This window comes from Pterocles gutturalis, unplaced genomic scaffold, assembly GCF_000699245.1.
Source record: "Pterocles gutturalis isolate BGI_N339 unplaced genomic scaffold, ASM69924v1 scaffold8792, whole genome shotgun sequence".
Lineage (NCBI taxonomy): Eukaryota > Metazoa > Chordata > Aves > Pterocliformes > Pteroclidae > Pterocles > Pterocles gutturalis.
This window is the reverse complement of record NW_010110212.1, coordinates 62500-90433: the sequence shown is the minus strand read 5'-3', so window position 1 is coordinate 90433 and position 27934 is coordinate 62500. Positions and strand designations below refer to the sequence as shown.

General features: G+C 34.8%; 1 protein-coding gene across 1 annotated transcript in view; it reads left to right on the top strand.

The window, feature by feature from the left end:
• Window positions 1–27934, top strand: part of LOC104461613 (chromosome unknown open reading frame, human C3orf67) — a 55646-nt gene that overhangs the window by 8790 nt on the left and 18922 nt on the right. The window contains exons 5-13 of the mRNA XM_010073257.1: window positions 1077–1191; window positions 2339–2495; window positions 5164–5328; window positions 10849–10985; window positions 11867–12047; window positions 12584–12730; window positions 16504–16832; window positions 19121–19534; window positions 25468–25671. Coding sequence (XP_010071559.1) covers window positions 1077–1191; window positions 2339–2495; window positions 5164–5328; window positions 10849–10985; window positions 11867–12047; window positions 12584–12730; window positions 16504–16832; window positions 19121–19534; window positions 25468–25671 — 1849 coding nt within the window. The remainder of the gene's footprint in view (window positions 1–1076; window positions 1192–2338; window positions 2496–5163; window positions 5329–10848; window positions 10986–11866; window positions 12048–12583; window positions 12731–16503; window positions 16833–19120; window positions 19535–25467; window positions 25672–27934) is intronic.

The window sequence follows — 27934 nt, the reverse complement described above, 5'->3', positions numbered from 1 at the left end:
AGCAGGAATAGTATTTTTATTTGTGTTTCAGCAGTCAGGTTACTGCAGCTCTCTGGTTCCTCAGCACAGCTGCTCTGCTCTCCACATAACCAGGAAGATCTAGGGGGGTTTCAAGCAACCCTTGCTCCAATTTTTTGAAGCTCTTCAGTGCCTCAATTTCTTAACGCTTCTGAACGCCAAGACTTAGAACAGAGTGGAGAGTTTCTGAAAATTACATCCGTAGGTTTTTCATCAAAGGGTGTATGAGGAGCAAAGTAATATACGGAACTAAGCCATCCACTAAAACATCCTTGTGTTATTAACAGCTTTCATCACAAATCTAAAACAGCACTGTGCAAGTTATCTGAAGAAATTTAACTTTGTCCCAGCCAAAACCAGTGCAGCTGCTCACAAGACTTGAAGGAAACAGAACATAAAAATGAGCCTCTTTATTAGTTTAAAGGAAACCTAATCTTTGTGATCATGGCTGTGGTTTGAATCCCTTAGAAATGTTCAGATTCGGTGTCCTTGATGTCATTGTGAGATGACCTGAATAGCGAGCAATAAACTTCCGTATTATAATTCACATGTGAAGATAGGTGCTCAGGAAGTAAAAAAGACAATGTCTCGTGTCTATCTTTAAGCCAACAAAGAGTCTGTATAAAATGACAAAGGCATTTTTCAGAAAAGAAAGCAAATAAAGTTTTTCTAGTTAGCAGGTGACAGTGTGTCCCAAGATAACACAACCTTAAGGGGCAGAAACAAGTGTGATTATTAAAGGCTACTGGGGTCTCAGTTTGTACAAATTGAATTATTTCCTAGTCTGAAAACTATGGAAATCTAGCAGAGTGTAGACTGTAGAAATAAAATTCGCATGTAAAGTGTTTTTATATATGCAGGAATATAGGCACCAAGTTTGAATTTGAGAAAGAAATCTCATTACTCATCTTGTAAAAGGAGTAATTCTTAAATTCCATATTTGCTATCACTGACATAAAGGTTCTGCATATGAATAGTTCTTTTGTGATTGCCCAAAGATACTGGATTATTGAATTGACAAAGATCTGTTCCATTCTCTGCTGCTTTTTCTTTTATAGGATAACTGATTTAGAAAATATTAAAAGAAGATTGTATTTATCAACGGTCCACAAGGAGTTGTCTGTAACGCCTCTGCATGCAAAAATTCCTCTGTTTACGATCAAGCGCAAAATAGTAGGTACCTTGGGAATATTCCTTGAACTGTGGTTGAGCGCACTTTTTTATCAGAAATTTTTTAAGTTTATAGACCTGTTGAAATTACTGTTTGGTTTAGAATTCAGTTCCTGCTTATTCCAGATACGTGTGTGTCCCATCTATCAGAACCACTTAATATTACTACCCTTCTTCTAACATCAGGAGTTCATTCCCATTTTCCAAGATTAATGCTGTTTGATGTGTTTATCTGTCACTTCTCTCTATTCAGCCTTGGTAAAGTTCTCTGTGTCCCTGATACTACTTCATTACAGTGTTCCTGTTCATGTGTACCTTCTTCCCCAGTGACCCTTTATTTTGTTCACTGGAGCTGCAGGTAGACTGTAGCTGGTGACTATTTTCATGTGGTTTGGGTTCTTTCAGACTCTGGTATATATACAACAATGAATATGTCAAACTGATGAAAATCAGACAATAGCCATCTGCTTCTCCCTGTTCCCCTCTCCCACCCCCAGCCACAACATACGGTAATCGCAGCCAGGATGCAAAACCTGATGGTTACCATATCACCTTGTAAAGACTCAAGTCTCAAATACTGCTCTAGAAAATAATTTGGAGATGAGAATAGTTAGATTTTTAGTTTTAGTTAGATGCTATGATACACTAGGGTCTTGTCCATACCAGAAATTTGCCTGTTTTTTTTCAGTGTGGAAGAGGTGCAAGCTTTGGAGAGGTAATTTTTTTTATGAATCTCAAAAAGAAATCATCAAAGAATCTCCAACTATATTGCCTTTGGAGCACTTAAGCTGTGGTAACTTTAACATATAAGTAATATTGAATAACACATCTTTTTTCCCCTCAGAAAACCCTCAAATACACTTTCTCACAAGTTAGCTGCAAACATATGTGGACATGCTGGGTAACAGAGCTCACCTGGGCTGGCGGTCACTAGGTTATGTGTACTGATTTGTTTGTATAAATAATTGTTGTAAGTGCAAAACCAGCAATATCCTTTTAATATCAAAATACTATGAGTTGTGAATCACAGTCTGTGAGAATCTAATACTCCACAGTCTAATACTCACATCTGTAGAGAACTATACACTGATACTCTTCCGCTACCATTAGTGTTTGGGTTTTATTAAAGAGTATTGTTTCTCTCTTCTAGTGGTGCAATATGTGTATTGACTTGGTAGCATTCACCAGTGAAATATTCAGAGGATCTGTCTTCCAGTCTTTGGATGGAATTAGTATTTCAGCTAACTGTAAACTGAGAAAGATCTTCACTTTAAAATCCAAGCCTCAAGATACAGCTGAGGAAGATGGTGTGTTATAATTACTATGTAGTCTTAATTATAACTGTTCGTATTATAAAATCCAAAGCTGCTTAGTCATCAGATTGGCGTTTTTAAAGATTACATGATTTCATGAAAATTAAATTGGTGGTACAGCATATTAAATCTGCCAGTGTTGGACTTTAGGTGAATAATTAAATATATGGGTACTCCTCTGCTTTAAAAATCGACTTCCTTAGAAGTATTTTATAATTCTGGCAAGATTTATGAAGTAGAGAGCTTGTTTTAATGAGGGTGTCTTATGCTGACAGAAATCAGGTTTTGGGCAAGAAGAGGATGTCTGAAAGAAAAAGAGAAATATTATACCTTAGCAGCATTTGCTGTTTGTTTTCTTAATTTTGGACAATAGCAGCTGATGAAAGAGTTTGTCTTTAAATAATCCATGACAAAACTGTAACAAAATAGTATTATATAAAACTATATATGGAACTATCATAAACACCTCTCTGGTCTTTAGTCCATTTATCCTAATGTGTCCTTGTTTATTGGGAAAGTAATATTTGTGGTGAGCTGAAAAATGAGAAATTATATTTGTAATAGAGCAAGATATTGGTCAAAGGTTTACAGGTCTCCAAACTAGCATCATAATCCTGAATCATTATTTTCCAAGGGAGAGAACTTCATTCCTGTCTGATATTTGTAGTAATAGAAGGGGAATTGAAAAAGCACAGCGGGCACTTTCTTATTTTAGAGGAACCATAGGTATAGCTCAGCTTCAGTTTAATTCAAATTTTCATTTTGTGGCTTTTAAAGAATTCACCTGAAAAAAAGAATTCTAGTTTCTGAAAGAGAGATTGTTAGCAGTATTATAAGTGTAAGAAAATGTCTTTCAGTTGGAAAACCTCAATCAATGTGGGAGAGTATGTGATCATTACTTTCCTTTTTTTTTTCTTTTGTTGGTGAGGTTGGAAAAAAATAAATTCGAAAAATGACCACAGAGAACATCTGGTAAATTCTTGGCAGAAACTGTGGTTAGAGGCCTCACTTTAATTTCATTCCATCAGTGCATTGTTTTCTCTCTCCCATTCTGAATGGTTTTTGAAATGTGCATAGATGTTCTGAATGACTTCCAAAATTGCAAAATGTAGTGAACATGATGAATAAACAGCTTTAAAAAACTGTACGCATGGTAAAATATTGCACTTTTAATGACTGGGTTATCAATTCTATGATTATTACACAGCTGGTGGGCATTAGTATTTTCTCTATGCTTATGAATTTCCTTATCTAGGCAAGTCTTAAAATTACATTACAGCTCAAGGTTTGGCTGTATTAAAATGACTCTATGCTTCATACCCAATTACAGAAAAACAATAGTAGTTTTTTGTTATTAATAATTAACTTTCAGTTAACAATCATGATTTGATAAATCGTTTTTCCTCTCAGATGATTGGACCAGTTAGTTGAGCTGCACTGAATGCAATGACATTGCAACTTGTAATGAGGGTTGAGTTCTTTTCTTAAACCTCCTTGGTGCCTGAAGTAGTGATTGCCAGGTGCAATGTGTGTGTTGTTCTTTCTTAGTACCTTGTATACAGTATGGTTTGCATTCTTAAAGTCATAGCAAGTGGAAAAGAGAATCCACATATACTAAGAAATTATTTCTGTATGAAATTATTGAGATAGAAAAGAATTTATCTGTCCCATGATATTGGGGCATGAAAGTTTGATATATACCTAGTTTCTGGTTTCCAAAGTAATCCCAAGGTTACGTATGGGGTTTTTATCACTAAGGATTTTTATCACTAAGTATTGTCTTTTCTTGGTGAAAAAAATGGTTGAAAAAATACATCCACTATTGAAATATCACATGGGACACTTGAATTTTTCTGTTAGGGTCTCAGTACTTGATCCATTATTTGTGTTTGGTTTGGGGTTATGTTTTCTTCTTATCCTTGAAAAAGTGGCTAATGTTCATTAGCTTACTGTATTGAAGTCTTCTAAAGTTTGGAATGAATTTGCATCAGAACATCAGGAATGGTTTTGACTCTGGATACCTTTCTTTATAGAGAATAACTTTCATAAAGTCAGTCTGTATTGGTTATTAAAGGGAAAGCAGAGACAATCAGTTCGCATTCTTCTAGTGCCTGGTGTCACAAGAATAGCTAGATTGACAGCTCTTTATTTTATCATTAAAGTGTAATGGTGTCCAAAGTTTGGAATCAATGCTTGTCAGATTCTTTATTTGCATAGATGGGATTTATGTATTTGCTACTTCAGTCCCCCTGGTATCAATATCATTTTCAGATGTTCGTTTTGTCTGAAAATCCGTTAATCAGTATCAGAATTAAAGCTGAGTTCTAATAAAAATTAAGAAAATGTGTTTTGTGATTCTGTTTTGCTTGCTCACTTGCCAAATCAGAGGTTGACTTACTATGGCTATTCGAGCTATTGGTGCATATTTCTTAGTTTAAAAGTATTCAAATTTTTTGGCCTAAAAAAATACACAATATAATTTTAAAACTTATATGCTTATTGTCTTAAAAGTGAGCAATTGTAGCAAATTTTTCAAATGGCTGTAATCTATTACATTGTTATAACCATATGCACTAAAGTATGTGTAATCTAACAAATGGTGCAAGTATTTAATTCCCCTGTGTGATCTGAGTGAAGTAAAGCCCATGTTTTTTGATCCTAGATACGTGTGTTGTTCCATTGATGCCATATGAGCCCACAGATGTTATTCCTCGAACCTGCCAGATAAATACAGATGTGCCGCAAGTTACACAATTGCTGCACCTGACTAAAATTCACAACCCAGAAATGAAATGCAGGAGATATCCAGAAACAGTGCAAGAAACAGGTATTCTGTCGTATTAAAATCCTGTGAATGCAATCTGGATGGTATGCATGCAAATAATGGATTTTTTGGTAAAAGTGCATGTTAAGTATTCCAACATCTTGAAATAAAACATGACAACTCTTGCGTAGCTGTAATATCCTGGACACATAGACCCATATCTGTTCTATAGTTTCAGAGATCTGTGTGCAGCCTGAACTATTCTAATTCAAGTGTGTGATTTATAATAACAATATTTGAGGTGTTTCTTCTGAATATACATTGAAATGTGGCTGGTCAGTTGTTACACTTCTCTTAAAAGTATGTTTATATTAATGAAACTCTTCTAACAATATGACGACATGTAGTCTCCTCAGCTTATGCTCTGAAAAAGGAAATCTTGTCTTATTGGTGTCGTTGGGTTATTTCAATGTTTCTGTAAACTAGAATATAATAAAATGTATAATTTAGACTTTGACAGTGTTAGATAGAAGAGATTTATTAAAGAAGCTGGGCAGTCCTGTGCCAAGGTACAGACTATTAACTTGGATAAAAACTAATAGCAAGCAAACAGAGGATCAGATTTAAATTTTTTTTATATATAGCTGAAGGCTAACAGCAGGGGTCCTCAAAAGTTTTTTGTTCTAGGCTCTGTATTGTTTGTTATGGTTATGAATAATCTCAAAAGTGAATGAAGCGGGAGCAAAATTTTCATATGACACAGGTACTAGGTTAGTAAAGAGTGGGATGTCAGTTTTAAACTTGCAGGATAGAGAATCCCCTTTGTATTTCTTTATGAAAAACACTGCAGAGCAGGTAACATGCAGGAAATGCCATATTTTGCTAAACAGACTTTCAGTTTATGGTTTTTATTTCTTGTAGCCCCTGTGCTGAAAATTTGAGCTAGGGACTACTGTCCTAGGTAAATGATACCATGTAAAAATCTAGCTTTGATAAATGCAAGAGATTGTACATTGGGGAGAAATGTTAACTCCAGTTAAGCTTTGAAGTGTCAAAATTAAAGGACTCAAGGAAGGAAGATTATCATCACCATAGATATAGCTACAGTGGAATTCTCAGATTAATGTGTAACTACTTTTTTAAAAAAAAACTAAGATATTGGGTATCATGAAGTTCAAATTCATATGAAATTGAAAAGGAATCAGACATTTAAATGAGCTTTGCGTTATTATCAGTTAAACCATCTCAGGAAAGATTTTACAGATAGATAAGTGATTCAGAGAGAAGCAGCATGAAAGGAAAAATTTCACATGAAAATACACTGAAAACATCAAATATTGGCTTAAGGCAGTTTATAAAGTAACTAGGGATACAAAGAAAGTTCAATAAAAGCTGCTTTTCCTATCTCATGGCACAAAAACAAGACATTTGATGTGATGATGCAGTTGAAAATTAAAAACTGATAAAAGAAAATACTGTGTTACATGGAATATGATTAAAATATGGACTCCACTGCTACAGTAAACTGGTGAAGTAAAGAAATTTGTCTGATTCCAAAATCAGTTGGCCGTTTATATGGGTAAGAGTAATGTCCATGTTGTTATTTTCAGCACCAGTGAAAATGTGAAGGGAAAATTCAAGCTTGTATTTCTAGATTTTTTTTTTTCCAACCTTACTCTAAGAAGTGTGTTGAAGGCAGATTATTTCATAAATCCCTATTTTGTGCCCTTTCTTAAGCATTTGGGCTTGGCAACTGTTTGAAACTGGATGTCAGACAGATTATTGACCTGTTCTGGAGTAGCACTTCCTGTGGTTTTATATTTAAATTGGCTTGTCTGTCTGCATAAAATTTGTAATCTAAGAATCAGTAGAAATAAAACTGTAGAAACAAATGCCAAGATTTGAATGTGAAATTGCTTAAACAGACTTCGGTCAGACAACTGACTGTTTTTTACTAGAGCTGCTGTTTTGCTTTCAAACTGTGTCTTGCTTCTAACCTGCAGTAAAGTCAATAGCAAAATTTCACCAGGGCAAAAGTCTTTACAGTCCTTAATGTTTTGATTGAAAATAATGAATATCTCTTTAAAACATTTTTGTAGTGAGATAGATCATCATTAAATAACAGCAATAGCATAAGAAACATAGATTGAGTTCATTAATGGAACTCTGTAGTTCTAAGATTATTTGTAAACAGTAGTGGTCTTAAGGTAACTGTGTAAAGAATGAAATAAAATTTTTCAGCTACTGACAGGTTTTTTTTGTGGTTGAACAAATTCAGTTTTTTTAAATCACTTGTTGAGTTTTGAAGACATGAGCTACATTTCCAATGAAGAAATAAATCAATGTAGGAAAAAAACCCCATATTTTTCACTAGTAGTACATTTCATTGATTAGGATTCTAAACATATCAAAAATATCGTTTCCTCACTCCCAGGATATTACTTTTTTTGTAAATCCAGTTGCACAGAACTAATCTATACTCTTTTTTTTTTTTTTAAATTGTTCTGTAGGTCCATTTGCAACAGTAAATATCCTGGAACATGTGCAAGCATCGCTTAGAAAAGGGGGTTGTCATGGGTTTTAAAATGAGAATACTTTGTATGCTCTGAGTCATATCCTTCCTGGAGAACTGATAATTTCACCCCTTTTAAAATATTGAATTGTTTGTTATTTTCAGCTTAAACTTGAAGTACATAAACTTTGTAATGTTAGAGCTTAGAAAAATAGACAGGTGAAATCTCTCTCCATAGGCACTCTCTTTCCTCTACTCTTTCGTTACTTTATTTTTGGCTTTTGTTCAAGGCACAAGACTAAGCTTTTAATTTGGCCTGTATTATAATTGCAATGTCTTACTAAAGGTTTTAATTTTCCTCTTACTCTGTACCACTTCTTATGAGTCATTGATTCGTCATACTAAAACAGGGTGATAGAACATCTTCTGAAAAGGAAGTAGGTCTGAAGTAGCTTAGGAGTGGGTCTGAACAAGCAAATCAGATAAGAATCCATTTCCAATACATCTTCATCAGTGTAGGCGATGTCAGAAGTGGTGCTGTAGGTACAGAAGATGGATTTTTATTCTGCTGGTTTTAGTACTTTCTCAGTCTTGAGGATTCTCATCTTTAGTGTTTGAATTCAGTGAATAATCATTTCCACCATTTCTCTTAAAATGCTCTGGAAATATATGTGCTAGGTCTTGACCAAAGGAATAAGATAACAGGGCAGGATAACTACTGGTGAAGTTTCATCTATAGAAGATAAGACTGTTACAGCCAACAAGAGTTGGCTTAAATACAAGGTGTAGCCTCTCATGAAACTCTAAAGAAAAAAACTTTGAAATAAGAATTTATTTGAGAACTTCCTTGATATTATGAAAGGTTTAAGAAAATACTTTTTAAACTTTTCTTCTGCTTTTACCAGAATATGAGAAAACCAACTCCTAAAGATTTTATGAGCTACCTTGCTGATGCTTTTTCAAGTTGTTAACTTTTGCTCTCTCTTGATATACCTCATTAGTAAAGACAGTCTTTGTCCTACAGCAGCTGAAATGAACAGGAGGGGGTTTAAATTTTTGCTTAGTGTAAGACCCTTCATACATTTACTTATTGAAGTTACATTTAGCTTTTTTTACATGCAAGTACCAGTTTTGTAATATTAAAGGGCAAATAATATTTTAAGAGTATTATTGCCCTACAAGGAATCAACGTTCTGTTGTGAAGTTTGATTATAAGTTTGCTTTTCAAATAGCAAAGGAAACTCTGGAATTCAGTTTCTCAGTGACTGTATTCAAAAATCAATATTTCTTGGATGGATTGTCAAAATATGAGGGACTGTAAAACTTAAATGAGTTCAATAGTATGAATCATATCTAAAAAGAAAAATGAATGTTAATTTAAAACAAGAATCAGGTTATACAGTCCGGACTACAAAGATACATAGCCCTTAAGGTATATATAGTAAAATAATTAGTGATAAATCCCTGACCTGCATGAAAATGAAATGCCTTCAGGTTAAGGTTTAATCTTTATTTTTAATCCCATTTTATGAACATAGCATGTGTTCTTCCAGACGTGGTTTTCAAATTTCAGAAGTCAGTCTTCTTGGAAATGGCAGTTTGGTATGTTTAAGTACATTTTAATTGGAAAAAGTTCTTTTTATCCGCTAAACTTTTTGTTTGATAGTCAAAAGCCCAAATCATTTTTAGTATCATCCACTTTTAATTACACACTATTTCATTATGCCATCAACACACGGTTATGTGTCGACGTAGGTAATTAATTGCAGTCAATTAATGTGTTCATAAAGAGAGATTTTCCTGCAAATCAGCCTTTATAATTGGAGCTAACAACGTCCCAAGGTAGTTGGCAAATTAAAGAAATTGATGTTAAACCAAGACAAGTCGTCTAATCTTGTGAAATGGCAGCTGTTAGCAGCAACCAAATGTCACATCAGGAAACAGGGAAGAAGGTGATGGCAGAAAGGGCTTATGGTGCTTGTTACAACAGTAAATTATGATATTTGGTGGCTAATGCATGATCTTTTTTTCATTTACTTGATGACACTGGAAATAAAGCTGATCTTGAAATAAGATTCAATAATTCTATGAAAAATGCTTGGGAGAATCAACAAAATTTTTTGTTTCAACTTTATTGTTTTATCTAGTTGTCAGATCTTCAAACTGAGATAGTAACTGAACACTGAAGTTGCAGCAAGAATCTTCTTGCTACATAAATCTTCTGACACTGTAAATTTTAACTGTAATGTAAGATACCCATTTTTGTCAACTCTAGAAAGGAGAATTCACTGACAATCTTGGAGAATTAAAAAAGAGGGAAATAGATATTACATACAATTCTGCAGCCCTGGTGGTAAAAGAAATACATAACCATTTTACTGTCCTTCCCTTTAAATTGTTTTCAGAACACTGACCTGCATTCCATGTTTACTTTTTGTCTTACAGACTGGTTGGCATTTTCTGTGCTTTAAAAGAATTTTAAAAATATATCAACATTTTAAACAGTAAAAAAAATAATGAAAGGGGTAGAATGTTTTAACAGGAATTGGGTATGTTTGCAATACTAGGGCTCAGCCCTAGTGATACAGTAGATTCAGTGATTTCAAAAGGCAATTTACATGTAAATAGTTCTCCTCTTATTTGTGAGTGATTCCTTGACAGTCTTGCTTCAGTTTTCTTGTGGTATTATTTGTTTATTCTGTTATTTATTAATTAGAGTTGTTTTTTCTTCCTGTCAGAAATTAGGTTTTCATTGAAGTTATAAAGAAATAATGCAAACCCTTTTTTGTTTGTTTATAAATAGCCCCTTTTTAAATAAATCTTTAAAGCAAGTAGATTAGAAATATGTCTATATGAGAGACTAAAAGTTTCTTGCTTGTACGTTGACACACTTTTATAAAATGTGCATTTGCTATTCCTACATATTTCTAGGGATTGTGCTATAAAGGAACATAATTTTTATGTATGTTTGGTATTCATAGTTCTTTTATTTCAGGTGATTTGAAGAAAGTATTAATAGTAATTCTTTAAGTACTGTAATTTTTTTAAAACTGTTGTTATTCTTAACTTAGGTAGCTTGGTTCACAGAGGACAAGGCAATATACGCAGCAGTAAGAAGCAGGATGTGTCACACATTGCGTTTGGATCAAAGATCCTTGGGCCACCTCCATCTGCAAACAGAAGAGTCAGTACAAGGGGATCTGGAGAGGTAAGAAGGCTTAAATTACAATAAAACTGCTGGGACTTAGCTCACAGTATAACGATGAAGTGGTTCAATACTGGAACAGGGTTAGAGGGAGATTGTGGAATTTCAAAACTTTCGAAGATAACAGAACATGGCTGGGACAGGCTGATCTACTTTCAGCATTAGGCCTTGCAGAGGTCTTTTTCTACTGAAATTTTTCTGTGATTTCTTATCATTCTTATTTTTCTGATTTTTTTTTTTTGTTCTAGACTGCTGAATTTAGTGTGTGTGTGTGTAAATATTTTTCCTTACAATGAGAGCTATGATGCAGAAACTCTGCATTTCAGTATGTTCTAAGTGGATGATAGTCAGCCACACAGTAGCTCATGTTGATGCTGTCAGTTACAATGCCAGGCAAAACAGCTGGTCTCACTGCCAGCAAACAATGTACAAGTTTTAGGACTCTGGTTGGGACTACAATTCCCAGTTTAACACCATGAATAAAGGATCCAGCCAAAGGAAGTAGTCTCTTCTGTAGGAAATCAATTGAAAACTAAGACATAAGATTTCTTCCTGCAGAGAAGAAAAGACTCCTTCTGAGGTCTAGAATAGCCACAGGTTTCACTGTCGTTTTACCCAGATAGTGAATTCTAATTTTTCCCCCTTTTCTTTGCCTCATTTTCCTTTCACTCAGTGTGGGGGGGGGGAAACCTGCCTGGTTATTAGGCTCTAAAGATTGAAGATACCACACAGAACTGTACCTACCATAGAGTTTCCTGAAAAGAGAAATGTTTCAAAATATATATATTTCAAAAATAAGCTTAATTCAAAATGTGTGTTTACCTTTGAGTATCTTGAAAGCTATCACATTTTTTGCTTTCCTTAAGAAAATAATGTCATTCAAGGTAACAAAGACCTGGAGTAGCAAAAGGAATAGATCATGCCGACTTCAAAGTTCAAGAACAGGAACTGAATCCATACAAGACACTGAGAGATCGGAGCTATCGCTCTCACCATGCAATGATTCTGTAGATCAAGGAGGCAAAGGCAATACTCAGCAAACAACTAAAGATGTATGTCAAAATGGTAAGAGCATAAAGCAAAGAATATGGAGAGTTTTCACAAACCACCAAAATTTTTGCATGATTCTGACTTCAGAATGTAAGACTTAACTCCCTGTTTTTCCAACCCTTTATCTACCTTGTTAATTACTCAAGATGTTTATACTAAATCATGACTTAATCTCCTGTATGAGTGTGAATAAACACTCATTTTCTCTGCAGGTATTGTAAGTGTTTGAGCCACAGGTTATGCACATATTCCACTTTCCTTCACGCTGTTTATATAACTGGGCTGCTGCCGTGGTTCTTGATTATTTTGCAGACTTTTGCAAGCCTGGTTTTTATAACTTCTATGGTTTTTCCTTCTTCCATACTTAGTGTGAAGTTTTTACTTTCTTGCGACTGTTGTACTCCTGCTGCCCTACAAGATTCCCATGCTGTTTGGAAGATGTTTGTATCGCAGGACAATGCCCTATATGCTGGTTTTCCATGCCTCAAATAAGAAAAGCACACAATATAAGCGTTCACAGGCATTTCATAAGCTTCTGGGTTGTATTTCAGACCCTGCAATTCAGACTCAGGAAACCTCTGAGAGTGGAAGAGCAGATTTTCAGCTCGCCTCACCACAGGGACCATCAGCAGACAAGAACAGTCATAGAAGATTATCTCTAGAAAATGCAGCCAAAAGCACATGGGAGATAACCAGTGGTATGGTCCTCATTTTATGTTATTTTACATCTCAGTTATGTGTGGTGTGGGGAACTCCTGTTGTAAATTTCAAACGACCCAGAAGCAGTTCACATAAATGTCTGTGTAGTGGGGGATTATGGAAATCAAACATGCTGCAACAGAATTGCTTTTGAGCATTGATAAAGATTTGCAGGATTAAGCGGAGTACCACAGCAGTGAATAAATAAAAAAAGAAAAATTCCATGCTCTCATCATTAAAGGGGAAGAACTAAAAAATAATTTATTCTTTAAATCCCTTTAAATTTAACACTGAAGACTCCAAACTTCAAATGTATGAGAAATTTTACTTGTCCCAGATAAGAGTTTAGGATATTAATTATGGTATCCTTGTAATATCAGGGGGGTCTGTTCTGTTTTTAAAGTTCAGTGATGATTTTTTTTCCCTTATTCACAGAAAGACACCTCAGCTTATGTTATTTTTCCCTTTCACACCTGTCTGCCAAAAGGTGTGGATATTTTTTGTCATATAGTGTCAATCAACTTGCTTTGCATGTGTCTGGAAAGCACATTATTGTGGCAAAAATAGCCCTAAAAAAATGAAAAAGTAGTGTTACTTTGTTAAAAGCATGGCCACTAATGTGTAAAGTAGGCAGTCTACTCAAATCTGCTGAAAATTGAGTGAAGGCATTTTCTTTCTCATTGTGAGTTATTTCCATTTTGTTTAATCTCTGGTATGTTTACAAGCAACTATATACTATGACATTGTCAGTATCCATAATTGCTACTATGGGTTTCATAATTTGACTGAAGCAGATGCAAGATGCTGAGGCAAGTAGAGCCTCCTGGAGAATTTTTAAATTATTTCCTATTTACCTGAATTTTGAGGATTCTGGGGCAGGAATCACTGGGAGGGGAGCTTTCATAGGTGATCTTATTACCTTAGAGGTTAGTCACTGCTATTTATAATATCTTTTAGATTTATTATAGAACTCAGATCTGCATGTTTTCTATAGCAGGTGTGCAGTACCTTTACAAAGGTAAATCATTTTTAAGCAAGGGAAAAAATAAAATGGGTGAGTAGTGTTTATAGTTCGCCACTCTTATTTATGCAATGCTGAAACCTTCATTAAAATGTTAGGCTGCAATTAGAAGCTTTAGCTTAAGTCTGTGTAGAAGAACTAATTAGATGTTTAGGTGATCATTCTTGCATTTATCTTGTTTGCTGCAATGTTGTGATTACATAGTAATTTGCATATTTTGCTAAGAAGATACTCCAAATTGTTCATTACAATTGACATGGAAATACTGAGTTAAAAGAAAATTCCAGTATAGTTTGTGGTGGAGAGATAATAGGATTTGGTTTGGTCCGAAACATCCCATATCTTTCACTTGTAAACTATTAACACATCTACAGGTTACAGAAGATGCTGAACTCCGTAGCCAGCATAAAATGTCATCTTAAAGCCTTACAGACTTTACCGTCGTCTCCCTGCACGTTTCATTAAGTACTGCGGTTTGCAAACTAATATTTGCATTTAACTTGATACCAACCCAAGTCAACATCTCTGGAAAGGAATATTGTTTTTTAGAGAGAAGGTTAGACTGAAAAAGCAGGATATTCAGGATAAATATTATACAGACACTAAATATTTTAATGTAGTTCTTTGTATTTCTGAAGTACTTTTGATCTGAGTAAAGACATTTCCTGAAAAGATAAATGTTTCAAAATATATATATTTCAAAAATAAGCTTAATTCAAAATGTGTGTTTACCTTTGAGTATCTTGAGTATCATGGTGAGTAAGTGATGTGTAAGAAGTTTTTGGATGTCTCTGCCAGAGCCAGGAGTAGGAGACAGGGGTTTAAGCTTCTAAGTGTCTCCTCTAAGCACTTGATAAAAACTGTTAACTTAAGATTTCTTTTTTATATTTTGATACTTAATTAGAAATTGACTTAAAATCACCAAAAAAACAAGTGGTTTTACACCATTTTTTTTGTTTTGGAATTAATTACAAAATTTTATCTGTAACGATCTCTGCAAATTAAACAGCAACAACTGCATTAGAAGTCATCCTAGAATGAGAAGAGAACAGGTGAGTCTGCAGTTAGGGGAGTTGGTTGCTATTAAGTCAATAGGTCATAATAAAAATTAAGCCGCTCCTCTCTACTCGTTCACAGTCCTTTGTGCATAGAAATCAGCAGATTCTCATGAAGTGGGTTGTACACCAAGTGTATAACCACACCATAGAGGGCTCATTACAGTGGTCTGAGCTATTAGTGCATATTCCAAAACTGCAAAGACAGCGTGATACATGTCAAATCTGATTTCATGGGAGAAGGCCTTCTGAATGTTAAAAAAGCATATGTTATACATCTTGGTCTTAGTCAAGCCACTGCTATTGAAACCTAGTAAAAAGTGGCTGGATTAAACTGTGGAAGGGTGGGTGCCAGCTGATCAGAAGACTGCAGAGTGCTGCGGTAGGAAAAACTGCAAAAGATCCAAACATTTTATTGGCTAAACAAGTTTTGAAGATATTTTTTTGTTTTGGAAATGCAGCAAGGATAGTAGCTGGAGTTTGGAAGCTTTGCTAGCTATCTTCAGCAAACTGGGAAAATCACAGTGACCCAGTAGAGAAGACAGATGTTTCACCTGGTGTTCTCATTCTTTCTTTTGCCTTCATTTATGGTGGTTCAGACTTCTTCCCCACCGCCCCCAAGCTGCTGAATCTGCATGAGGTGATAATTATCGCTAACAAAACTAAAGAGAGTAGAATACCATAGTAAAACTTACTGCCTTCTGTGACAGCAAGCATTTTATTATTGCAGTGCTACTTTATCATTACATTTTTAGTATTTTTTTTATTGAGGCTTTTTTAATATGGACGGTAACTTTGTTTTATGGAGCCAGAAAGTTTCAAGATCTGGTGAATAATCCACACCACGCTACCTTTAATGAAGATAAGGGAGTATTGCATACTTGAGCAATTCTCCTTTTCTCAGATGCTATTTGAGATTGGTTTTAATCAATCAAATTGACATTTTCTTCTATACCATAATTTTAAACAGTAAAATATAAGTTAACAATAAGAGTATAAAAATGGCCTTTTCATGTTTATCTGGTGCACTCAATCTTTAAATCCATTTTTGTAGTTTATTGTTTGTTTTAAAATTGGTAGATTAGTATTGCCTGTATTCAGGGAAGCTCAGTGAAACAGATTATTTTCATACATTTTTCATGTCACACTATTTTTCATCAGAGCTGTAGTTTGAAACTGAGATTTAAACCATAAGTTCTGGACATAAAAGAAAGTGTAGAATTCCAGCAATAAAGAAGCAGCAGATTGTAATATTATGAACTTTTCACCAAGTGTATGTGTTTTTTTTTTAAATGTCAGCCATAAAAAAATGCCTATAGAAAAAGATCAATAGCCAAATTTAATAAAATTATATTTTCCTAAAATGTGGTTCAGTTGAACAGTTTGAAATCTTAACAGCTAAATAGTTTCAGATTTGCAAATTGCAGGTTTGCGTGTCAGTGTATCATAGCCTGTGGATTTTTCAAGCTGTGATCTGGAAATGTTTTGATTAACCTTGCCTCACTTGGAAAGCAGCCCTATTTTTTTTTTTTTTTTTTTTGCATCCTTGTCACTCTTCCAACTGTATGAATCTGATAAACTGAGTATTTCTGTATTAGAAAAACTTATTTTCCTGTACAACTTCTAGAAAACTAGAGTGATCAGGGTAACATACAATTTAAATATTTGGCATTAAAATAAACATTGTACATTTCAGGTGAGTGGGTGTTTCCAGAAAGTTTCCCGGAGAGTATTGAGTTGGATAGAAATGAGCCATTTGTAGCTACTGAAGATTCAGCCTGCTGTAATTTAACTTCACCACAGAATGCCTCTGAACATCACAGCAATGAAACAGGTGATCACCAAGTGAATAATAAAGAGGTTTTCACGTTTTCATCAAGACCTCAATCAGCTCCTTATGGGAAGTCTTCAACTGTGTCACCAGAATGTTGCATTTTCCCTTTGGATTTGAAGCAAGACAGTAATGGAGTACATGGGAAAACCCAAATTGAAGATAACTTTCAAGGAACTGACAGCAGTGAAGAGGTGGGCCACGTTGTACATGTTATTCTTGATAAAGTAGTCTTCATGCTAAAACTCCTAGGATGAGATTCTGTCTTCAAGCTAGACAGAGAGGATAAATCATCTTTTCCCCATATACCTACAGATAGATTTGTCTTTGTCAGGTTGCTGTGTCTAACTGGATGCAGGAGTGAAAATGCAGGTATACCCTTGGTAACAAGTGGACAAAAAAAGTGTAGCTCTATGTCAGCCCCTGTGCTGACAGAGAGATGTGAGTGTAGTGCATCATGACAACAAAAAAGATTTTGGGAAAGCCTGCATCATAGATTTGAGCGAGATGTAGGTCCGTTATGGTTGAGCAAGAGTGCAGTAAATAAGGCTTCGTTGTGCCTTTTAAAACTGTAAGCAGGGACTGTTTTGCTCACCAACACTGTCAAAAGTGAATTAAGAAATTTCAGCTTTTTTATGTCACTTGATGGTTGCTATTTCTGCTTTATATCCTGTCTGAGCTGTGAGAGCATCATTCCTTTACAATGTGACAATCTTCAGCAATAAAATTAATGAAATCTAAGAAATATTTTTGTAACAAATGTGTCAGCTGGTACTATACAGAAATTCAGCAAATTGTCAATGCACTGAATAGTTGCACTGTGTCATTACAGTAACTGCTAACAGTGTCAACCTTTATGAACATTCTAGTGTGTTTCATTTTTAATTAATTTTTAATAAAGTCTGTGTCTCAGCATTCTAATCTGTTGCTAATAGCTGAGCAATAAAAAATAAAATGCAACTGAATTACATAATAGCAAGATGGACTGAACTTAACAGAAATACTGCTCTATATTCTGTATTTCTGAAAAACCACATTGCTGATGCTAATTATAAGAAATAAAAATTTTCTCAGTTTTTTCTTTGATTGTGGGGGTTTTCCCATTATCTGGGGCCGTGTAATTTTTTTTAACATAAAACCATAAGACTTTGTTATTTCAAATTTGTTATTTGAAATTAAACTTTTTTATTTGACTATGTGCCAGAGGTGTGCTAGGAAATAGCCTTTGTTTCATTCATTATCTGGGGATGCAAACTGCATTAAGTAGTATCAGCGCTGCAGCTGAAGATGCATTAGACTTACAAAGCTAGAAGAAAATTGCATAAAAAAAATCCACAGCATGCTAACAAATTATCAAGAGTGGTTTTTTTCTCAGTCTAACTACTACATTAGTAATTCATAGTTAAGCCTTTCTTTCATGTGAAAGAACTCACTGAACCAACAAATTACATCTGACTGCTGACTTTATAGGATCTATTTCAGCAGAGTTTAAGGTATCTTTGCAAAATTACCAAAATTCTTTGGCCCAACCATAACGTGTTTCCTAGTTGAGGAATTATTTTCTTGAATGTGTATTTCATTTGTGTGTAGCCTTGTTCTGGACTCACTGAAGTCGATAACAAACTAGCATCACTTTCACCTGCAGTAGGACTGCACCTTGGCTATGGGAGGCATATTGAAAATTATATTTCAGTGTCTTATTGAATCTTGAAATATATACTGCCCTACATCCAGTGTGGTAGCATATGGCAGAGGACCAGCATGATGAGATAAAGATGAGGCCTCTCATCCTTTCTTCCTTGTGAAGAAGAACATTGAGGCAAACAGTAGATGTTGTTTTTTGTTCCCAGTGTTTGGACTTGCTGTTTGTTGTTGAGATGGGATGTGAGTGACCATCATACATTTGATTCATGGGATGTTTTGCAGAGACCTTGTTAGAAGCGTGAACATAAGGTTAACAAACTAACCTCTGAAATTTTTAAATGATATTTGAGATGGTGCTGAATATGAGATTCAATTATGTTACTAGAGGTCAGCAAAGTCATCTCAGCAGGAGTTTTCTTCTGTGTTTGTGTTGAAAATGCAGTGTGAAAATATGAAACATTAACAATTCAATGGAAAAACATCATTGTTGGGACTTTTTGGTTTACAATTGTAATAAATTGTACTAAAATTATGATTATCATGTAACACATGGGTGTGGGAGGTTACCGGCATTCTAAATTTGGGCCGACATTTTAAAAAGTGTAATCTTGTCTCCCTCTTCTCCTCTTTTCTACTCTCTACTTTTCACTACTTGAGATGTAAGAATATGTTTATGGTATACTCAATGCGGTTGCAGAAAGAGCTGCTGCTTTTCAGAATCCATGCAAATTAGAATTAGGCAGCAGAAATTAGAGCTATTTTGAAATTTTAAGTTGATGTAAAACTGTATTGCGTGATGATGAGAGAGAATCACTCTTGCTTTGTTTCATAAATTTAGGATGACAACAATGAATTCATCCAGGCTACCGAGAACCTTGAGATTGGCCACAGCAAGCAAGAAACATCTAATTCAGCAGTTTTTAAAGAGATCCCATTAAAGAGGATGTCATGGAGAAATGAATACGTGGAGAATAAGGGACACAGCAAACATAACCTTGAAGAGACCATCTTGTCAAAACCACAGGGTTTCACTGTGAGAAAAACAGACTCTGTTAGCTCACAGAGAAGCTTAAAGCCTACCCTTTCTCTTTCTCCAACTGGAAGTAAGTCTGAATTCCTTAGAGTAATTCTAAATGGATCTGAAAAATCTGAAAGATGTGAAGGCATTTCTGGTCAATTAAAAAGATCCATCAGTAAGAAGTCCCTCAAGAAAATCTCAAGAGAAGATTTGTGTCTGACAGCACAGAGTTGCGTAAGTGATTTTTACTTTGAAATTAAAATATTAGATTGTATAGAGAAGCTATATTGGATATACCCATTTGCATGAAGTGAGAAATAATACATCTTTTCATCCAGAAATATTCTGGTTTCATCATAACACTAGTTACCTCAGTCTGTTGAAAGTTGATTTAATATTTTTTTTGTGGCACACAAAATAGTACTCCAAATAAAACAGAAATCACACAGTCAATAGATAAAAGGAAGTGTCATTGAGCAACTCACGTTTTGGAAACGTGCATTAGAAAGTAGTTTTGGTCTGAAAGTTTACAAAGGAAAATTGACAGACTTTGAATTGATATTGTAATGAGTGACCATAGAAGGAGTGTTAATCTAGGTACTTCATAGTCTCTCTGCATCAGCCCTGAAAAATAATACATTATGTGATTGAGGGCCAGCAGTAAGGCTGTGTCACAGGCTAAATTGCCAGGCTACTAAGGGAATTGTTACATTCACCAAAGTGTTGGTTTATTCCTAATTTTTTTTCATCCTGGATTCTCCTTATGGAAACATGCAGTAATTTGAGGAGCAAGTTTAAAGCTAATTATATTCTTAGAAATTTCCTAATAAGCCCTATTTGTCTTTTCAGCTTATAATGGTGTGCTTTGAATTGTGCTTTGAATCAGGAACTGGAGCTTAAGAACCAAGTGCATTCTGTAAATCACAAATGAGACAGTATGGTATAGCTCGATGGTTTTGGACAGAATTATTTTGGGCTAAGAATTACTGCAGATTCATATCTTTTAACCTGTGACCTCTTTTTCTAAATGTGTTATGAGTAGATTAGATTTATTCCTGAGCATCTGAGAGTGGAACAGGCCAAACTTCTTCCTCAGATGTCAGATCTTTTTTTCAGATGTCAGCTGATACCATATGAGATCAAAGCCAGAATCTTCTGTCCAGCAGCAGTCAGTCGTAGATGGCCAGGGGAAAAACCAGTATGTCCAGCAGTACCCCACCAGCATGCCCTGCAGGCTTCCTTCTAGCAGTCCATAGCTTAGCAATTTCTTTAGTGAAAGGTGTTTCTGCCACTTTCAGTTGTAGGAAAACCCCAGTTGATACTGATAATCTGATTCTCTTATATGTGTTAATATCCACGTATCTGTCTGTAAGTGTAATCAAATTTGTTTACATTTTATATTCCCTTTCCCTCCTAGTTTTATCTATAGAAATTTATTTTTTCTACTTTCCAGTAACTATTCACATTTCGGTGATTAAATTTATTCCTCCCTTGTTTCATGATTCTTTTCTGTTTTGGAAAATTGTTCCACTTAAAATTCAACTATGTTTATTACTTATCATAAGCGTAATCTATTTGTCCATAACAAATGAAATGTTATGTTGCTTACTTTCCTAAAAGATATTATCAGTGTTTCATGCAGTGATCAACTTTGTCCTGTAGAACATAACTAAATACAGACTACCTAGGGGGATTGTAATTAAGTTTTTTAAGTGGTAGATATATTTTACAACTTTTTTGTGATATTTTGTTTTAAAAGATGAAGGAAAGGAGCTGTCATTTTTCCTCTGCTCATTAAATAGTTGAGTAGTAAGTTAGACAATAGGGTTATAACCATACTGCACTTGTAGCTGTAAATGTATTGTACAGGTAGTTTGGTGCTTGTGTTTTTTTGCAAGGACGAAGCCTATTATCAATGTATAGAAACTCAGGAGTTACAGACTTTGTTTTACTGCGACAAAATATAAGATGAAAGTATTTGGCAGGTTTAGCTCTCGTACTTGATTTGATCAGGTAATAAGTTTTCCCATCCAGAAGCCTTTCCTTGGAGATTTCTGACACTACTTTTTGCATTCAGCCACAGTCAAAATTTGCAGCCAAATCTGAGAGCCACTCACTGCCTTTTAAACGGTGGTTGTTTATATTTGAAAGCATGTTCACCTAGCACTTGTAGAATAAATTCAAATATCTATTTTATTGATTTTTATTAAAAAAAATTCCAATAATTTAAGTAATATAATAAACTGTTTGAATATGGTCTTTTTCTGACCTTTACATATGTAAAGGGTTTTTTTGTATCTTCTGAAGCAGTTTTGCAGGAAGAAAGTAGATCCCGACAATTTTCAAGAAAACAAGTGCTGACAGATAATATTGTTAACTACCCTGAGACAACACTGCAGTTTGTTTGTTGGCTCTGGGCATGTAATTATTTTATTTCTGTTTTGAAACATTGTTCATTGTTTTAAGAATTACCTATGAAATTATATTTTTGTATGAAAGAATGCTAGAGTGAGAGTTTACAGAGAAATAGTCTCTTCTAATCTGCTCATATGGAGAACTGGTAAAGAAAAAAAAAATGCTTAACTAACTCTTCCTGCAATCGATTTGCCAACTACTTAATACACTTTAAGGACCTGGTTGCTTGCAATGTTTTATTCATGTTTTAATAGAGTTCTCTATTATTAAGTTCAAATATTTTTAATTAAGAAAGAAGTACAGCCCTCTGGGTAATATTGCAAGCATGTAGATAGCTGGTAATTAAAGTTTTCCGCATGTATAACTACATTCAAACAATTCTGAATAAGTCATTTGAACCTAGAAGAATCCAAATGTTATTATATATGAAAAAAATCCGTTATACAACAGGTTTTGTCAATCTAGAAGACGTTTTAAGTGCTTAATAAAAATACTTTATCATAAGGGGAAGATATTCCAAAAGGCAAGATAAGCTTTTAATTACTAAATGAAATATTAATTTTAGACTAATTTACAAGTATTGCAAATTTACTTCTTACATCAAAAGTTTCTCCTAAATTACAAAGTGAACTTAATCTCAAATTCAATTTTCAAATCTCTCTTTGCAAATTGGCTAAGACATTATAAAATTTGTGAAGAGGTGGGGTTTTTTATATTAGTCATCTGAAGGTACAGAATAAATAGTCTCAACTATTTCTGCTTTCTTACACAGATTTTATTGTACAAGATTTCTAACACAGAAAGTCGTCATGACATCTAGTCTCCTTTCTGAGTATGGTATTTCTAGAGTGAGACCATTACATGGAAAGAAAATAGAATGACAGTTTGAAATAAGCTGGGTGAAAAAAACAACAAATGTTTTGAATTGTTTTGTAAAAAATCCAAAAATCTATGCATCTTTCTTCATAGATGTAAAGGAAAAAACAAGCAGGGTCAGACATGTTTTGCATTTATTAAAAAGAGAATGAGAAAAATGTTCTTTTGATGCTTCGTGCTTCTATTCTGCATACACTAGTTCGTGCTGTTGTTTAATGACTGCATGCCAGTTGCTTCTTATATGAGGTAAGAAAGATAAGCCAAAGCTTCTCTTATAATAATCAAATAAATGCAGAAGGCGTATATATAGGAAAATTAACAGGAAATCGGCATCTTCAGTAAGATCAATAAAAGTTAGAGCAGCTGTAGATCTGGTAGAATACTAATACATCAGAGCAAAGCAGAGTTTCCAGGCGTAACATAGCAAGCTTCGTATGAAGTGAGCAAATAACTAATAGCAACTGAGCTGATAATGTACGTTCAGTAGGGGTCTAGAGAAAACATCCTGTATTCTTTTAGGATTAGAAATGATAGTAATAAGCACACTACTCAGGAATGAAGCTTGGACCTCAAAAGCCAGAGGTAAAAAAGGGGTGTCAGCTGTGCTAGCAGCTTCTGTCCTCTTCCTGTACCTTGTGCAAAATGGCAGACTGCATTTATCTGTGCCAAAAAGTAGCCTCTGAGTGCTTGAGGTGGTTCCATAGGAAAAAATCTCTGCAAAGACAGTTGACTTAAGAACTTGAGACACATAGTAAAAAATCAAAATTGTTTTACAAGAGGCTTTAGAATTGTAATTTTCACAAAGATTTGCATACTTGCACGTGCAGTGGTTTCCATGTGAGTGCCTTTCAGTCATAAATCCTGTTTTATGTGATATATTTACCTGCTGATTGTCAGCTTGCAGGCACACTTCACATCAAAAGCAGTTTACTTTTTTATTTCACTGCCAATTTTCTTTTTGACTGGTTATTTGCAATAGATGGCTTTAAGTGAAATCTAATATCATAGCAGTCAGAATGAAACATCAAAAGTATACGATAGAGTTGCTGCTGCCAAAAACTCAATGTTGGACAGCAATCTTTACGGAATGGTACTTAATTTCTTAATTAGAATTAAAGTAGGAAGTATTATTTTACATACTATTGAGATAATAACTGCTGATTTCTTTTATGAAACCCGTGAGGGAATAAAAATATGCTGTGCTTCTATTCTGAAACTATTTTTGCAAATACATAGTAAAATATTCTAGAGCTTGAGCTGAAATCCAGGTTCTATTCATTGCATGATGCCATTACATATATTTTTAAAAAGGAAGGGTTTCTCCATCTGTCCTTGATCCCAAATTCCCTTCCAGTGTGCATTGTATTGCACATCCTATACTTGGAGTTCAGCACTGAATGAATCTATAAACATATACCCAGTTAAACTTCTGGAGGGGAAATAAGTAATGTGGTGTCCTTCATTATCTGGCTTTGTTTTGGTCCCAAGGACAAAAAAAGCTGGCGAGAAAGGGGACCAGACAGACCATAACGCTTTTCTAATTCCCAGAAAATACAGTTTTATTAAGGGATATGGAACTCCCTAAAACAGAAAAAAAGTACTGTGTGTCACTGAAAATAACCTCCTTTTTCAGCAGTTTTATCATATAATCTTTCTAGAGAAAGTGAGCACTTTGCATGTGAAATACTAAGCAGTATACGTGAAAATCTCGGATATATACATATCTCCTTGCATTATTTCCTTAAAATAAGGAAATCAATGCCCAATGTATAACATCTTTTGTGGGCTGTACACATCATGCCTCTGTGGCTCTGAATAATTGAGCCTATGTAATTTATTAATCACTTGAATATATTCGTGAGTGCTTTTAAAAGCACATGTGTTTATAGCCTGAACATATTGAACATTGCTGTACTATTTATTACTACTTATTTCTTACTAAATACTTACTATTCTCGTACTAAGATACAACTGCCATTCAAGTTTTCCTGTGTCTCAAGTGTAACCAATCCATGATTATAATCCACATAAAAGACTTAAATCTCTCTTGTATACATGGGAAGAAAGCAGAGGAGGTTGCACTAATAATTCAAGTGTGTAATATTTCAGTGTGTCTTCTGGTGGTTAAGTAACTTTTGTACTCCTGGAAGATACACTGAAACATCACACATAGCAGGAATTTCATAGCAGGAAAAGCTCACAATGGTCGTATCGCTAATACTGCTGGCTTGCTGCAAAATACTACAAGGCTTTAGCTTTTGGCTTGTGGATCAAGTTTGGTATAACAATTGGGAGTCACATTAACAATTCAACCAAGGAGTATAAAGAGAAATGAAAGTATAGTGATGTTTATCTTAAAATGTATATACTAGCAAGTTGCCAAAATAACTTGTAAAATTTAGGGCTGACGTGTAGCTTTCCAGAGAAATTTTATGCTGTGCTTGACAAATAACTAAATGTTATGTTGATGGTGTTTATGATACCAGGATAACTGTGTGATTGGGTTTATTTCAAGATTTCCATTTAATGCTTAAGCAATTTTAGCTGCTGGATTTTTGAACTTCTGAAAGCCTGCTTTTATCTTCTGTTTTTAATTGCAGTGGAACAGCAACTTCACCAAACACCCTTGATCCCAACTGCAGTCCATGAGAGTGTTTGTGTTCTTCTTCCTTCCTGTAATTATGTGTAAATATGCTTGATCTTCATAGCTGGACAGAAGTGTGTTAACTAATCTATTCCAGTAAACATTTTGTTTCTCTCTCAGTATTGTAGCTTCTTGAAGATTCCCCAAGAGATTCTTCAAGGTATCTGTTTCATTCATATATTCTATTCCACGATCCTGTCTATATTGTTGACTTTTCCATTTTATTTCACAGGAGTATAACTGGAAAAATTACCGGTCAAACAGACTGAGTTCATCTGAACTACAGATGCTGGCTAGCATGAAGAGAGAACAGAATGAAGAGTTAAGGGATACTGGGATCTCACATGGGCTGAGCGCATCACAGATAGGCAACTGCAATGTTAGCATCAGTTCAAGCAGCGATGATACAGCAACTTGGAACTCTTGTTTCCCACCAGTAAGTCTAAACCAACAGTATTTTTTCTGTATAGTTTCCATCAATTCTGAGACTCATGGGTCTTGAATATTAAAATTTCTTTGAGTAGCTTTGAAATTTAAGGTATGATTGCTAAACATTTTTTAGAACTTACCGAGTAAAACACGCAGCCAAAACACATGCATTTCCAGCATTTTCTGTAGTACCACCATCGACAAAGAGCAAATCTATTTTATATATTCCTTCCTAGAATCCTGAATAATCATGTAGGCTGTACAGCTTGTCACAATAGTGGCTGACAACCTGCAGGTGTGTGATATAGTACTTAAAAATAGCTCCAAAATGAATGAAACTCAGATATACCAGTCAGCGACTGCATTACAGTGTGAGTAATGGAAAATAATTGCTTCTTACAACGATAGTCTCACTACTGAAAAGCTAACTGTTTAAAGGACTGAAGCAGGAGAATAGCAGCAAAATGCTGCAGTAGTTCTGAGCGCTCAGTGTGTGAGCCTTCTGTATTTTACACCTTGTAACATTATTTTTTCTGGGACAAAGTGGTACAAAAATCACACAAGGCTGCACTATGTGACAGAGTACTGTTATAAGAAGCAGAGGAGTATTTGTTACAGTGCACCAAAGGGTATTGAATGTATGAAATCACAGAATAACATTTCAGCAACTATATAAAGGTACTTGCAGGAGCTGCTGTAAAAGTAGATAACCTTCTACTCCATTTATATCTCAGCAACATAGTTCTTATTTTATTACAGGTGAAACAATAATAAACAATGAATGGGATTTAAGTAAAGCACACAACACAACTCTCAGAGGCAGATCCAACTTTAAACCCTGCTGTGTTGCCCCAGTGTAAAATAGAGCAGAGTAAGTGCTCTAAAATGTTAGGTGTGCATTACCTCCGGGGTCTATAGGGCCCAGATATAGGGCTGTAGTAGCAATCTTCTGTTGTGAACGATCAACACAGCATTGGAACTTTGTGGTACACTGGTACATGAAGGCTTCGAATGAGATGTATTGATAAGCGGGTAACTGTACAAATAAGAACTTGGTTTACAGAGTAATGTATTGCAGGATATCAGAGAAACAGCTGGTTTTAACTGTTTGAGATATGTCGACATTACATGTTTAGTTGATTTTATCATATTTCAAATGTGTTTTCTCAATTGTCACTAAATGGACTCAAACATGGTGTAAATCTGCAAGACTTGACGAATAGAAGCCAAATAAAGAGAACAGCAGTCTCATTAATTTTTGAGTGGTTTAATTATAAGGAATTTGATAAGAATATTTAGACATGTCAGGTTTGGTTAATACAAATTACATGACTAACACAAAATGAACTGCTCCTGTATTCAGTGAAGCACAATGTGATTGCAAAGACAGTTCTTTGATCTTACTGCCTCAGTCAGCTTCTGTAGCTTCCAACTAATAGCATCAGTCTAAAAAAGTGTTTAGAAATAATAGGATAGTCATTTAAATTGTAAGTTAATATAGCTGTAGTTCTTCATAAAGGTCCTTTGTGGCCATCTTTCTCTACGTAAATCAAGTGTAAAAGGCAACATATTTGTCTTTGAGTGAGTTTTTCAAATTTCATTCGGTTGACTGAAGTGTTAGTGACATACAGCCTTGTCAGGTTTCTCCTTTGCATTTTGCAAGGTGGGCACTAGGTTTTAAGATTTAATGGCGAGAACCTTGTTTTCTGGAAGAGGTAATTTAGAAAGCAAACCTAATCTTTCTCAAATAAGGACTTACCATTTAGTCCTTCACTACAACAAAGACTGCTGAAACTCAGCTTGCATAGTCTTCCCTGCCTGTATACCTCTGCCTTCACGCAAAGAGACACTCTGTACCAGTACAATGTCACTTAGTCCACAGTATCTATTGATTCTCTTTTCCTTTCTGAGAGTTGTCATAAATGTGGTACAGGTTGTTGGAGTATGGACTTGTGTGTTTGAAACTGCTTGATGTAATTCTGTTCCAATATTTGGAAACATGCAGAGTAATCATTTAGGGTGATAATTCATTTTCTAGACCTTTAGTATCTAAGAAGGCAATATATAGCATTTATTAGGGAATGTGATTATACGATCATCCCAAGTTGTTTAACGCAGAAGCTTTTAAGAGAGTAATTAGGGGCATTTTTGGTATGCTGCTGTTAAGTTTCAGTGTGTTTTGATATGCTCTACAACATTTCAGAAGTCTTTGAGAGTAGTGATACTGTGCCAGTATTCAAATGGGTAGCTGAAATCAGAAAGTCAATGTA